The following is a 14,538-nucleotide window of genomic DNA, read 5'->3' as shown; positions in this document are numbered from 1 at the left end:
TCCTTTTCCACTCCTGACGGAAATGGCTATTGCCAAACTACACCTTTCGAATCAGAATTGTTAAAAGCGTTTAGCGAATCTGAATTGTTATAAGCGTTTGGTGTGGGTAATGAAAACTTTGGTTAATCAACGCGGTCTCAGTTGAACTCCTTAACCATTGCCAAGGCCTATAAGATTTGGAGCCATCTTTCAAAAATTTAATATCTTTCCTCTACATTCATAAATTCAAACCTGGTGTGAAAACCAATAAAAGCTTTCACTAGCCCGTGGGTTATGATATTGTCAGTTTATTCGGTAAACACCTATCATGGGTCACCTGTTGCTTATCAATCGAGCTTACCTACAAAGGTATATCTACACCTTGTATCTTTGTAGGATTAACATATTCATACGATAAGTACCTGTAAACTGGGGTTACTTTGAATAGCAGAGAAACATTGATCATTGGTTTTTAAAGGTTTAAAACTTTAAAGGTTACCAACCACAACATAAAACTTTCTTAAATAGATTAAAAAATCAACTCAATTATCAACTAAGAGTGTTAGGCTGTCTTTCCACTGAGGTGGAGACGATCATCTCTGTTTTTCTTCGCCTCAGTGAAATGACGCCTAAATGACAGTACAGTCACCAGCAATAATATGTTACACAACGAAGGCTGTAAAAATATCTGACACGATCTTATTTGTAGAGCCATAAGAACGTGTCACATATTTTTGCGGCCTTCGTTGTGTACTCGTAACATATTGTTGTAGGTGACTGTACACCACATGCGTAGGGCACGTAAGGCAGTGTGTCATCAATTTACTGTTACGTATTACTACGTTTATCGTACCATGAAATATTTTTACTGGATTTTTTTAGATACCTAAGGAACCATTTCTATTAATTATAGTTCAAGACGTTCGCCTTGCAGCTTTTTGTCTTCCGTTTTAAAAGCCTATGTTTACTTAAGATTTTGAGAATATATTAACAATAATATATCATCAAAACACTTCAATGTATGTACTATGTTAATAATGTCAATACCTTTGTACTCGTTTAGAAAAATGTTTGTATGCCATGATTAACGAATGTTTCCATCCCACAGCTATTTAAGTTATACATTAAGTAAATTTGGATTAACTTAAGAATAAGAATTGCATTTGATCTACGTTCCATTGTCTTCAAGTTTCCTGAAAGCAGCAATATTTCACAGCTAACTGCTTGTAAAAACTTGAGAAGTTTTGTGGAGTTCTCGTCGCCAAAATATAGCCCCACGTTGGGCGCCAGTTTAAAAAAAAGTCTCGGGTTCGAGTCCCGGTCATGGAAGATTGTAAAATATTCTTTTGTATTGATATTTTTGTTTAATTGACCGTTTATACAAATCTAAGTATATTACAAAAACGAAGCAATGTCTCTAAGATCCTGTCAAAAAACCCCACTAAATATTATCGCCAACAAAATTGAACAAAGCATATTCTTTGAAATAAAATTTTTGATTATGATTATAAAAAGACAAGTCAGGCAAATTTTTAAAGTTCTTTTTATTGGCCCGGAATCATTATTTAATCGATCGCTGTAAGATTATCGTGGTCAGGATCTTGAAATAAATATCGGGATCTGATATTGAACATCCGTTTGTATTTTAGTTCTAACCAGTTTCTGGTTATTGGAATGTTCACAGGACGAGTTCCATCCGTTCATAGAGGCCCTGATGCCCTTCGTAAAGTCCTTTTCGTACACATGGTTCAATCTGCAAGCGGCGAAGCGGAAATATTATAAGAAACACGAAAAACGGATGAGTCTTGAAGAGGAGCGGCATACAAAGTATGAATTACAGGTAATTTTTGATGTTTATTTACAAATAGTGGTATTTTACAAGTAAAGGTAAAAAGAAAATGTAAAGGTGTGCCCGCTTTTACGGTTGAAATTGATGGTTTTGTATTTTTGTAGGTTCTTACACGACCAATAGCGTAGAGTAGTGCTACAGTTGTCGAATTTTTGGCCACAATATTTGGCCTCCGGGAAAAATAAAGACAATTTTAAATTATTTTTTACCTTTTCAATGGCTATTTCAGAACGAAAAGGCAGAAGTAAAACAAAAATGGGCATCGCGGCTCTTAGGAAAGTTGAGAAAGGACATCACACAGGATTGTCGGGAGGATTTCGTCCTGAGCATCACGGGGAAAAGGCCCGCTGTGTGTGTGCTCTCCAACCCAGATCAGAAGGGCAAGATGAGGAGGATAGACTGCTTGAGACAGGCTGATAAGGTGAGACAGATATATGTTTGTATATAACTATAAATTTCGTCCTGTGCATCACCGGGAAAATGCCCGCTGCGTGTGTGCTCTCCAACCCAGATCAGAAGGGCAAGATGAGGAGGATAGACTGCTTGAGACAGGCTGATAAGGTGAGACAGATATATGTTTGTATATAACTATAAATTTCGTCCTGAGCATCACGGGGAAAAGGCCCGCTGTGTGTGTGCTCTCCAACCCAGATCAGAAGGGCAAGATGAGAAGGATAGACTGCTTGAGACAGGCTGATAAGTTGAGACAGATATATGTTTTTATATATCTATAGAATTGGCAATGTTGGAAGATTTTCGTCATGAGTATCACCTGGGTAAGGCAGGCTGTGTGTGTGATACAAACCAAAATCATAAGGGCAAGATGAGGAGGATAGACTGCTTGAGGTAGGCTGGTGTTAAGATGAGAAAGATTACATAATTATTCGTATGCCCACATGTTATCTGTAAAATTAAGACAGTTAAAATTTAATTACAGCGACAGCTTTAGGGTGGCGTGTAGGGTTTGCACGACGGATCCGAAATGTATGGGAAGATCCGCGGATCCGGATCCAGATCCGGATAATTTCATACATTTCGGATCCGGATTGCAAACCCTAGTGGCGTGGATTTGTGCAATGACAACGACAGCCAAAAAATATACAAAGAAACATAATTTAGACATAGACATAATCTGTAGTATTAGAACTGATCTTATATCTATGGTCAGAACTGATCGTTGAATCTGTAGTCTGTCAAGCCATTTCTGTCAGTAGCAAAAAGCGGCAAATTAAAAAAAACGTAGTGGTGAAGGGTAATCTTCCTATAGAAAATTTGAATTACCCGCATTTTTCTACTGACAAACTTGTTAGACCGGCTATTCTATCTGTCTGATCGATATAGATAGTAATTGTAAAGTTACAAAATGCACAACAAACCCTTAAACACCCAACTTGACATGGACCTTGAGCATTTCAAAACAAATACATGGAACTTGAGCATTTCAAACAAATATAAAAATGTGGCTAATAGAAAAATGTTTTTACTGTATAAATGATTATTTAAGTTTATCATGAGTGTTCCTAATATGTAACTAAATATGTATACTATAAATGTATTTATGTACACCTGAAAAGGTAAAGTTTCGGTGTAACTAAATGTGTAACTGTATATTCCACCTGCAATGTAATCTGATTCTTACATACAATAAAAAACTTGAAACTTGAAACTCTATTTTCCAGGTGTGGCGCCTAGACCTAGTAATGGTAATACTGTTCAAAGCGATACCCCTCGAGAGCACAGACGGGGAACGGTTAGAGAAGCACCCGGAGTGCGCGCAGCCCGGCCTCTGCGTGAACCCGTACCACATCAACGTGTCCGTGAGGGAGCTAGACCTGTATCTGGCCAACTTCATAAACAGCTATGGTAATGGGAGCGACGGTCTGCCAGGTCTTTCGCTCACTTATCTAACTTGTAGATAGCTTAAGCATGGTGGCTAGCGGCAGCGGGGCGTCCAGCGCGTCTATGTTATGGCTCCTTTAGTGTAAGACCTGAGTGGACGCTCGAAGCGGAGCGTATAGCGTGGCGTCGGGCTCACAAGTAATTTGAGCAGCGTGCACTAAGGCCGCTCCTATACGTTTGCATTTGTTTAACATACACGCCACACGCCCCGCCTCTCTGCACGCCCAACTCTAGCGTCCACTCAGGCCTTACACTGGGTTATTCGCTTCCACTATCGGCAATGATCGTTGAGTTACATCAACGTGTCCGTGAGGGAGCTAGACCTGTATCTGGCCAACTTTATAAACAGCTATGGTAATGGGAGCGACGGTCTGCCAGGTCTTTCGCTCACTTATCTAACTTGTAGATAGCTTAATCCCGATTTAGACGATGCGAGAATTTGCATGCGAGTTTGATACCATTGCGGGTTTTGATCGGTCGGTTGAATTGGACGTAACTAACAGTCCGCAATGTAAGTAAAATCGCATGCGTGTTCGCCGGCTAAATCAGCCCTTACGGCTCGGCCGCGACATCGAGCGACTTGTGATGGCGGGAGCGATAACCATAGGTTGAAGCGTGACACAGCGATCGGACCTTTCGCTCCAATCTATGGTTATCGCTCCCGCCGTCGCAAGTCGCTCGATGTCGTGGCTGAGCCGTTAGTGTACGACCTGAGTGGACGCTCGAAGCGGAGCGTCTGGCGGGGCTTGCAGCGTGGCGTCGGGCTCACAAGTAATTTGAGCAGCGTGCACTAAGGCCGCTCCTATACGTTTGCATTTGTTTAACATGCACGCCACACGCCCCGCCTCTCTACACGCCCAACTCTAGCGTCCACTCAGGCCTTACACTGGGTTATTCGCTTACACTATCGGCAATGATCGTTGATAGAATCATCGGCAAGATATTCGTGCAAGCATCCACATTCCCTTTGATGCGTGCCCAATAACCGACATCACACGGATCGCAGGCGATGAAAAACGACGACTGGCGGGGACTGCCGAATGTGCCTTCTACACTATCGTCCACGCCAGTTATCGTCTATCATCGCCGATAGTGTAGGTAGGCATAAGGCAGTGCACTAAGGTAAAGGAGCTATTAAACAAATATATGAAAACGTAAATGCGATGCCTCAGTGACGCTCGACGCAACGCTGCACGCCCCGCTGAACTCCTGAGTCCCTACCGCGAACAACGTTCGACGTGTTGCCTCCCTGTCCCACTTATGTACGAATTTACAAATGCGACAGAGAGGTAGCAGGTCGAAAGTGATTCGCGGCAGGCCTTCTGCTCGCTCGCCACTGAGGTGCATATTGGTGTATGGAGAGGCGGGCGTATTTCATGTTTGCTTTGATCAAACCTCATCATACGTGAATAAATCAAACCTACCATTCAAGACGAATAAGTAGTATACAGAAGTCCAGAATCACATAAAAATTTGGTCCAATTAAATTTAAAATTTTCTTTGTAATAGACAATGGTCAGTAATGGACAATTCACTGGATTTTGTTTTAACGTCATAGCATTTTTTTTTGCATTGAATTGCATTCCTTTTTAAAAGCTTTTATTTACATATTACTGGAGTTGTAATAATCAATAGCCCGCAGATTTTCTTTAAACCGCTGGTCAATTGTTGTGCTAAAGCTAGAGGCATGAAAATAAAGAGAGATAGCGTGCTTCCATATTCATTTAAATGTGTCATTATCACATAACTGTCATTGGATCAGAGTTTCCAATCATTTTGATCTGAGGGTCATAGGCCTTTGCGTATTCATCTGCCTTTTTGGGGGCCGGATTTACACCTTTGGATTTCTAAAGGCCAGTCCAGATGGAACAATTTTCGCCCACAGTAACTAAATTGTCTGATCAAATCAGACGGACGCAGAAATGAAACTGGCTCGCCGATCCCACTCGATTCGATTTAAGATTTTGACCGATCAATTGGAGATGCGGACGCAAGCATGCTTATTTTCGACACTATTATGCGCGTTTTTAATTTCGAGATCTCAAATGTCACTACAATCTAAAATTGGCGATTAAATTGTGTACGTGTCAATCTCATGAGATTAATGCCAATATTTTTCCTGATCAAATTGGTCGATTTGATCATCCCGTCTGGACGGGCCTTAAGAGCTTACGGGTCATTAGTGATCTCTGCACTAAACCGTAAAATAAGTTCATCATATCCTTTAACAGCTAATGTGTTTCAGATATCCTAAGTGGCTCTCTCTCACCCAACCCGCGGGAGAAAGAGAACGAACATGACGCCAAGAGCAAAGGTAACGCCGGCGCTGTCGGTGTGCGGTGTGTTGTTTCTTTATGGTGGTCGGTTTACGAATTTCGTCTTTAATGCCTTCGAAATAGAGACTAAATTATGAAAATAATAATTGCAAAATAGCCAAACCATTGTCTGAAACTTGCTATAAGATATAGTCTGTCAAACGACGTTGTCAGTAAAAAAGGTGCGAAATCCAATTTTTTTAAGAGACGATAATCCTTGGCATCTACATTTTTCAATAGTCGCACCAAACAAAGTCTGCAGCGGATTTGATAGCCCACGCAGTGTAAGTGTTATGTAGATGTCATAATTTCATAGAAGTTTGACGTTTAAAATGACACTTGCACTGCGGCGTGGGCTATCAAAATTGCTGCAGACTTTTATGGTCTGACTATACTGACGGAAGTGGCTTGACAGACTATAAAATAGCAAATTGATAAAACTTGACAACGTCAATAGCGCCATCTGTAATAAAACCATCCCAACAGAAAGTAGCATCAAATTTGTTCATTTCGTTAGACAAGACGACTAGAGATTTGAAAAGTACCTACTACTCGTATATATCATAACATAACTATTTTAAATGTGAAAATAAATCTAATAGAAGGAAACCAAATACCTTAATTCAATATGAATCATACACTAATTATGAATTTACTACATAATGAATTTAATAGAAATAGAAAATATTTATTTTGCGTAAAAACATACCTATACATTAGGTATGACATCATTCAAATCAAAGAAACACCAAATAGGAATATCGTTCAGTAACTTCTTCACAATTTAAACCTGACATAAAGGTTAGTACCTACTGAAGCTCATTGAGTATCTCGTCAGATAGCAAAGTGCATTCACAAGACACGATTGTTAGTGCCAGTTGCACCAACCACATTTGACAGACTGATCATCGTCAGCCGGCGCGCCCCGCGCCTTTACTATGAAACTTTCCATACATAAAAATTTAGCGAACTCTTTAACGTTCGTAACAGTTTGGTGCAACCGACCCTTAGTCTAACTAAACTCGTTCGTTGTATCTTAAGTCAGTCACTGATGCGATGACACACAAACTTGTTAAATTTAAAAGTAGTTGTTATAATTAGATGGTTCCATTTTTGAAACCAAATGAACGACACAGCGGGGGGCCTTAACCAGTACTATAGGAACCGTGCGCGTTGGAGGTGCTGCCATCTTGTGGCTTGAATCGGAAACATATGTGCACATCTACATTGCCAAAGCAAGTGCTACCATCTACCGTTCTCGTTGGTACGTTTCCTTGTGCAGTAGGTTCTGCCATCTTGTGGGCTACATCGGAAGCATAAACGTAACATTTACGACTCGCGCCAAAAATCTGACGGCTCCTATGCTGCCCCCTATAGTTCATGCACGCCCCCTCTTCTAAACTAACCGATAATCTTCCAAAAGGTATAACTGAAATTCATGTAAACAAAATATTTTCTTTCATTAATTTTTGCAAGTTACAAATGCACTTATGAGTGTAAAAAAACTACCAACTTTCGTAAAGACCTTAATTTATAACGAAAACCCCGAGAAGTTTCCGCAAAAACTCTGTGAGTAGTTTTTTTCAAAACAGTAAATATTAAATTAAAAAAAAAAAACATTCAGATGCTGAGTTCTATCACAACACATGAAACAATACACTCTTTTTGTTTGGGCAGTCGTGTAAAAATCACAATTTACAGGAAAAATAAATTATAATATGAAACAAATAAATAAAATTAATATGCAAGATTGGTTAAGTCCACCCATACCGTAACAGAATTTTTTAGGTGTAAATGTAAAACGACTGATTTTACTGGTACAGGTTTTGATATACCTACCCCGTAACAAATCGTCTATTTATATTTAAATTTTTTACATTGTAAACTGACCACCACGTTTACTTCCAAAGAAACAACATGACCAGTGATTGGTGTTGCACAGTGTCTTACAAATTTTCTTTAATTTTCTCTAGTAATTTTGTGGATTTTAAATTTTAATCCCGCATTGGCTTGCTCTCACACCTTTCATGCTTTTTGGTTTCAAAATTATTTTCTGATTTGGACGTATTTTTGTCTTTTTATCTTTACTGTGAGCGAAAGTTTTGGTTATTTAAGTCTGTGTATATATTGTGTGAGATTACAATGCACTATGATATGTTTATTGAGTAAACAAATAAGTTTTGTAGTTTTATTAGACATAACTGTGGTATGGTTTCTTTTATCTCTAAAATTTTCTTGCATCGATTCTACAAAAGATTGTCTGGAAGAGTTACTTACTGCCCGATTCGAACTTTAAGATACGTCAATTAATAGATCTAGAAACGATATGGATTAGATATGTCAGTGTCAAAAGTGACGTTGTTGTTTGAAGAAACGGCACATTTGACATTGACATATCTAATCTATATTGTTTCTAGATCTATTAATTGACGTATCATAAAGTGCGAATCGAGCCGTTTGCTATTTGGAGTTAAACAGTATTTAATTGTTTTTAAGAATCATTTTCATAAATTATTTAAGATTGAGTTTGTGTGTTAATTTTTTTTTTTTTTTTTAATATATTTACTTTAATTTGATGTATTATTTTATTAAATATTGCTATTTCTTATATGTACTGCCCAATCGATTTAGCTATAATTTATTTCAACAATTTTCGCTCACTAGTACAGATTTGATCATGCTCGTTTGTTGTTATTTGTACATGTAGTCGGTGTTCTTTCTCTTTCACTCTTTTTATCTTTGTATACGTCGATGCTTTTCTAACGTATACTTCATTTTAGTTACAGAAAAGCATTGACTATTTTCAGTTTAAATGATAATTGACGATGAGTCGATGCAGCCAAAATTTTCAATTGTTTCAACGACGCTATACATAACTACAGATATAGTGCATAATTGTTTTCCATCGTATTTTGACGGAAACGTACGAACGTGTTGCTATTTCAGTCAGTCTCGGTACAAAAAGTACTGAGGTTGACTGAAGCAGCATGACAAATACGAACGTTTCCGAGAAAATACGATGGAAAACAATTATGCACTACATCGTAGTGCGCTTTAGAATGTAAACTCTATTGAAGATTCACTGAAAATAAAGATTATAAATACAGCGCTAAATACAAGGTCTTAAGACCTTTTTGTTCTTTGGCTTCTATGACTTATCTGACTTGAAATATCCGTCATCATCTTATTATAAATAGACTTGATATTTTTGGTATGCGATGTCTCATCCAGAGGAATGTATATGTGGCTTCCTGTAAATATGCCCCCTGTATTTGTATGGAAAATTATAGACCATTCAATATAGTGTTAGATATAGATAGTTTTAGTGTTCATACTCGTACAGTTAGTATGGATGCTGGAACTGCATAGTTTAAATAGTTGTCGGTCCGTTGGTCCATTTCAGCAATATTAAGGGATTCCATGTTTAAATTCAGGTTATTATAGAGACAAAGAAAAGTATGCAGTGATTTTGATAGCCCACGCAGTGCAAGTGTTACTTATACGTCATCATGTCATAGAAGTTTGACTTTTAAAATAACACTTGCACTGCGTGGGCTATCAAAATCGCTGCAGATTTTCTTGGTATACCTAACTCTAGTATGTTTTTTTTGTTTTATTCTTGAAAAATTAATTAAGTCTTTGTAATGTCCTATGAACTGTTATCTATTTTGTTTTGCGAAATTACCTCGGTATATTTTACCTACGAATCATGAAGTTAAAAGGTAAAAAACTAAATCTTCCGTGGTTTACAATTTACACAGTTAACATTTTTGTAGACATATATAATAATGTTTTTCATTCTTATAATTATTGTTTGTTCATCACAATCGCACATTAACGTGCAATTTTTGATTTAAATACATGAAAGATATTTGTGGTTATAGATGAATCTCACAACGTGAACAGAACAAGCAACGTCTCTAAAACTCTAAGTTTTAAAGTAGAATCTTGAGGAAAGAGAAGTCGTGAAATGTTTGGGCTTCCTTACATTTCACAACTTTTCTCTTTCCACACAGGCTTCTACATCTTATTTGACATGTTAAATTTATTAATACGGGTCACTCACGTATTTCAAGTCGAAAATTGCTGGACATGTTTGACTCCCATAGTCTGAGGGCCTAACGCGAACCACGTTCGACGTGTTGCCTCTCTCTCGCACTTGTAAATTTGTACGTAAGTGTGACAGGGAGGCAACATGTCGAACGTGGTTCGCGTCAGCAGTCCGTAGTCAGCGCCGGTACGCCAATGCTGATTTGCTGATGGTCCTCCGAATTGAAATATGTCGAGCAATTTTCGACTCGTTTTAATATATTGGACATGTCACGACATTGCTGAAATGACCCCCTAGTCTACAGCGATGTCACGACTGAATGTATCTGGGAACTTTCAGGCTATAGCCACAATCCGTACAACGGAGTAATTTGCAACGATATTATTCTAGCGACCGGCGTCTTCTCCTCGAAGGAACTCTGGAAGCTGTCCAAAGGTAATCTTTACAACTTTATTACATAAATATACTTATAACACTTTAATGTCGCGTTTGTACACATATTTAATTACAAAAACGGGTCTACCACGATATAATTTCATTGTTTTTACCTTTAATTCCGACGTTTCAGCTGAGTTGCACCAGCTGTGGTCATGGAAAGACTGACGTCCCAACAAATGTTGCTGGTGCAACTCAGCTGAAACGTCGGAATTAAAGATAAAAACAATGAAATTATATCGCGGTAGACCCGTTTGTGTAATTAAATATAAATATACTTACTTGGCTGGAAGCGCTGGTGGCCTAGCGGTGAGAGCGTGCGACTTGCAATCGGGAGGTCGCGGGTTCAAACCCCGGCTCGTACCAATGAGTTTTTCGGAACTTATGTACGAAATATCATTTGATATTTACCAGTCGCTTTTCGGTGAAGGAAAACATCGTGAGGAAACCGGACTAATCCCAATAAGGCCTAGTTTACCCTCTGGGTTGGAAGGTCAGATGGCAGTCGCTTTCGTAAAAACTAGTGCCTACGTCAAATCATGGGATTAGTTGTCAAGCGGACCCCAGGTTCTCATGAGCCGTGGCGAAATGCCGGGATAACGCGCGGAAGAAGAAGATACTTACTTGGCTGGCGAGATGACCTAAAATGAGTCTTTTCCTCCAACATAAGAGCACGCCACTTTGCTTGGTCCTGAGCGGTATCACGCAAGCTTTCGACGCCTCACGGAGATCTGCCTCCACTCTATCCGTCTAAATATTATAAACGGCTAGGAGATGATGATGATGACATAGATATAAGTGCTACATTTCTTCTGAAGATGTCCACTTAGTTGTTAAATATGGACCTATGTGCGGCCTCCAATTCAATAATGACAATGTAAACGCTGCTGGGAAACTTTGTAATATGCGATTTCAAAAAAAAATTAAAGATTTTGATTATCTACCTTTTGTTAATCATAAAATAATAGATAAAAAAACACAACGCATAATTTTTTAAGTTTAAGTAATCATTCCAAAAAGGCGAAAGGTCTTAGATTTAAATATAAACTTTCATATCTTCTGAATGATTAATTTTGTTTAACTTTAAGTACCTAGTTTCTAAATGGTTTCGCTAGGTGCTCAGACTTCAAGAGTTATCTATTAGTGTCTATATGTTATTCTTTATCAGTTAGAAAGTGTTAAGAGTGGGCTAGGAAGAGAGCAGTCTTATAATAACACTAGCATACTATACTTCTTTAATAACCTATTATATTAAATATATTAAAAACGGGTCACGCACGTATTTAAGTCGAAAAACGCTCGACATCGATCATCAATCATCGATCGATCATCGATTCGAATACGTGAGTGACCCGTTTTTAATATATTGAATATGTCTGTGTCTCACGGAAGTTTTGTTATTAAAATAACCTATTATTATTAAACTCCAGCCTCAATCCTCCAAGAAACGGGGTCAGAGTCCCCAAGCGGCTCAGGGGGCATTAAGCTCGAGTCGGGGTACTACTGCGGGTACAATAGCCCCGCAACACCTGCCTTCGAGCCTCCAGCTGAGCGAGCAACGCCATCTATGCTGGTTGGACAGTGTTTCAGTAAGTTTACTTCGGTATAAAGCTCGAGGACTATTTTGGGTACAGTACACCCGCTCCACCCGCCTTAGAGCCTTTGGCAGAAAGCACTACGTCTTCTGCGCTTGTAGTACAATGTTTCAGTATCCTGCATTAAAGACCTTTCATCTACTGAAGATACTCCAGTCTTCTTCAAGAGGCAGGTATAAAGCTGCTGTCAGGGCAGAGCAAGGCACAGTAAAGCATAAAGATTCTTCACCTTACTTCAGGATTTCTGAATCCCTGGTATAACGCTCGAGTTGGAATACTATACTGCGGGTATAATAGCCCCGCGCCGACCGCGTTTGAGCCTTCGCGAACCACGCCGTCTATTATGCTCGTAGGACAATGTTTCAGTAAGTTATCTGTATACTCCAGCCTTCAAGAGCTATCTTCGGTATAAACCTAGAGGATTATTACGGACTTCTGGCAGAGAACGCCACGCCAACAATATTTCAGTAAGTAACCTAGATATATCCAGGTCAATCCTTTTTTTATGATATACGAGGCAAACGAGCAGATGAATCACCTAATGGTAAGCGATTACCGTCGCCCATGGACACCCATAGGTGTTGTAAGTGCGTTGCTGGCTTTGAAGCATCGGTCTAGACTTTCTTGGTCTTTTTGCTCATGCCTTTATTTAATCGCTTCTATTTTTTATTTCAGGTATCCCTCCTAGTTCTGCGGGTCTCAGCCAAGCCCCGTTGGTATCATCCAACACTATATTCTACCAGCACCCACCGCCGCCCACCGACACACATCCAACTGGTGAGTGACGAAAAGTATGCAGATACCATTTGAAGGTGCCGTCAGCTTTTCCTGATTGTATTAATTCATTTAATTCATTTAATTCATTTATTGCATTTATAATCATGTGTTACATAAGGTCTTACAAAGAGCATTTTACAGCTAGTGTTCACATGAACCCTGTTAGGGTACATAGCAATGTAAGTACTTAACTAAAACTTAATACTACAGTAAATTTAACCTAATTTTTATATGGCATGCAACATGACACGATTTTGTAGTGGAAAATTATTAAGAAAATTAAAATTTATTAAAAATAGTTTTCGGTTTGACTAGTTTAAGACTTTTAAGACTTTTCTCAGTTCCCTAAGCAAATAAAATGGACATTATTATCGGCATTTAGCCCCCTGTCGCTCACTGCTGAGCACCGCACACGAAGGTTCTCTCTTCGCCTCTGAGACTCCCAGTCCTGGGCTAGTGTCATCCAGAAGTGCCTCGCTATCTTCCAAATGTCGTCCACCCAATGAGCCTACCTTAGTGATGGTAGTCTTACAAGGGTACTGATTAAATCAAGGCTACAATGAATTGATTCTAATTGTAAGGAACAAATAAAATTTGCAACTCGCAACTTGATGGACATTGGACATGGCCACGACCACTTGTAAGTCTTAGAAGAATCATAAGTTTTATTTTTATATGCCTTGGTCAGTGTCTCTTCCTGATTATGACTTGTGCTTTAGGCATCTTTCGATGTGATTACCATTTTTCTTTACTCATTCGCCATATAAGTAAATAATAAGTTGCTGTTTCCCTTCCAGCGTCAGACGCGTTGAGCAGCCACCACTCCAGCGCTAAATACGACGGGACGCCGCAGGACTCGCTCGGAGACTTCGTCACCTTCGTCTGTCAGGAGCCTACGGATGTTCAGCAACTGCAGGTAACATTACAATATTTTACCAGCATCGTCGCAAACGCTACTCTTTTGATGATTCCGAGAGTAATATTAATAGAAATATCTAATAGTCTTTGACTTAAGTTTTAAGTCTTCATATTTAGATAATCTGCACTTAGGGTGACTGCTATAAGTTAGTGGCTACTCCAAAGTATTTGGCCATTCCATACGAGACAGAAGAAACAAGGCAATATAATGTTAAGAGTGACCAATTACTATAGCAGTCACCCTACCTATTGAGTCATAATGAAATCGTGTAGGTAGAAAGAGATTTATGAGGATTAACTGAGCCGAAAAAGAAGAAGATTCCGATGAATGTTTGGATATTTGTCTCGTTCCAGGTTCACGGCCTCTCCCGAAGTCCGAAGCCAGCTTATTTCAGCAGCTCGATGCTACCGCCAGCACCACTGCCGCCGATGGCGCGCCCCGTGGCCATCATACGGTCCACAGGTAATTGTTGTAAGTCACACCACTACACACTCCATTCACTAATTTCTCTACCTCTCTAGTATCCTAAGGCCCAAGGTCCTACCTATAGTACATCTTCGGTTCGATGAAATTTAAAACCTATGCAATTGAAACAGAGTTGCATTTCTTTTGTGTCGTTCAATTTTCAAACAAATCAAAATCAACTCTATGCCCTGTAGGTTCATATTTCATGGGCAATTTTTGTGTTTTTCTTTTGTATGGCTTGGCCTTAGGAGGCT

General features: G+C 39.1%; 1 protein-coding gene and 1 long non-coding RNA gene across 12 annotated transcripts in view; one reads left to right on the top strand and one right to left on the bottom strand.

Annotated features, from left to right (window-relative positions):
- LOC134675587 (uncharacterized) overlaps positions 1 to 14,538 on the bottom strand; it is a 358,978-nt gene that overhangs the window by 85,583 nt on the left and 258,857 nt on the right. The gene's annotated exons all lie outside the window — the stretch shown is intronic.
- LOC134675570 (nuclear factor 1 B-type) overlaps positions 1 to 14,538 on the top strand; it is an 80,327-nt gene that overhangs the window by 53,244 nt on the left and 12,545 nt on the right. For 3 of the 11 annotated variants that reach the window (XM_063533859.1, XM_063533867.1, XM_063533861.1), the window contains exons 2-10: positions 1,664 to 1,819; positions 2,058 to 2,249; positions 3,508 to 3,715; positions 5,973 to 6,041; positions 10,433 to 10,528; positions 11,959 to 12,117; positions 12,799 to 12,900; positions 13,698 to 13,816; positions 14,173 to 14,290. In XM_063533859.1, coding sequence (XP_063389929.1) covers positions 1,664 to 1,819; positions 2,058 to 2,249; positions 3,508 to 3,715; positions 5,973 to 6,041; positions 10,433 to 10,528; positions 11,959 to 12,117; positions 12,799 to 12,900; positions 13,698 to 13,816; positions 14,173 to 14,290 — 1,219 coding nt within the window. Of the gene's footprint in view, positions 1 to 1,663; positions 1,820 to 2,057; positions 2,250 to 2,288; positions 2,390 to 3,507; positions 3,716 to 5,972; positions 6,042 to 10,432; positions 10,529 to 11,958; positions 12,118 to 12,798; positions 12,901 to 13,697; positions 13,817 to 14,172; positions 14,291 to 14,538 lie in introns of those variants that run through there. The other 8 variants (XM_063533870.1, XM_063533862.1, XM_063533863.1 and 5 more) reach the window with 7 other exon arrangements.

This window comes from Cydia fagiglandana, chromosome 22 (assembly GCF_963556715.1).
Source record: "Cydia fagiglandana chromosome 22, ilCydFagi1.1, whole genome shotgun sequence".
Lineage (NCBI taxonomy): Eukaryota > Metazoa > Arthropoda > Insecta > Lepidoptera > Tortricidae > Cydia > Cydia fagiglandana.
This window is presented reverse-complemented; position numbering and strand designations above follow the sequence as displayed.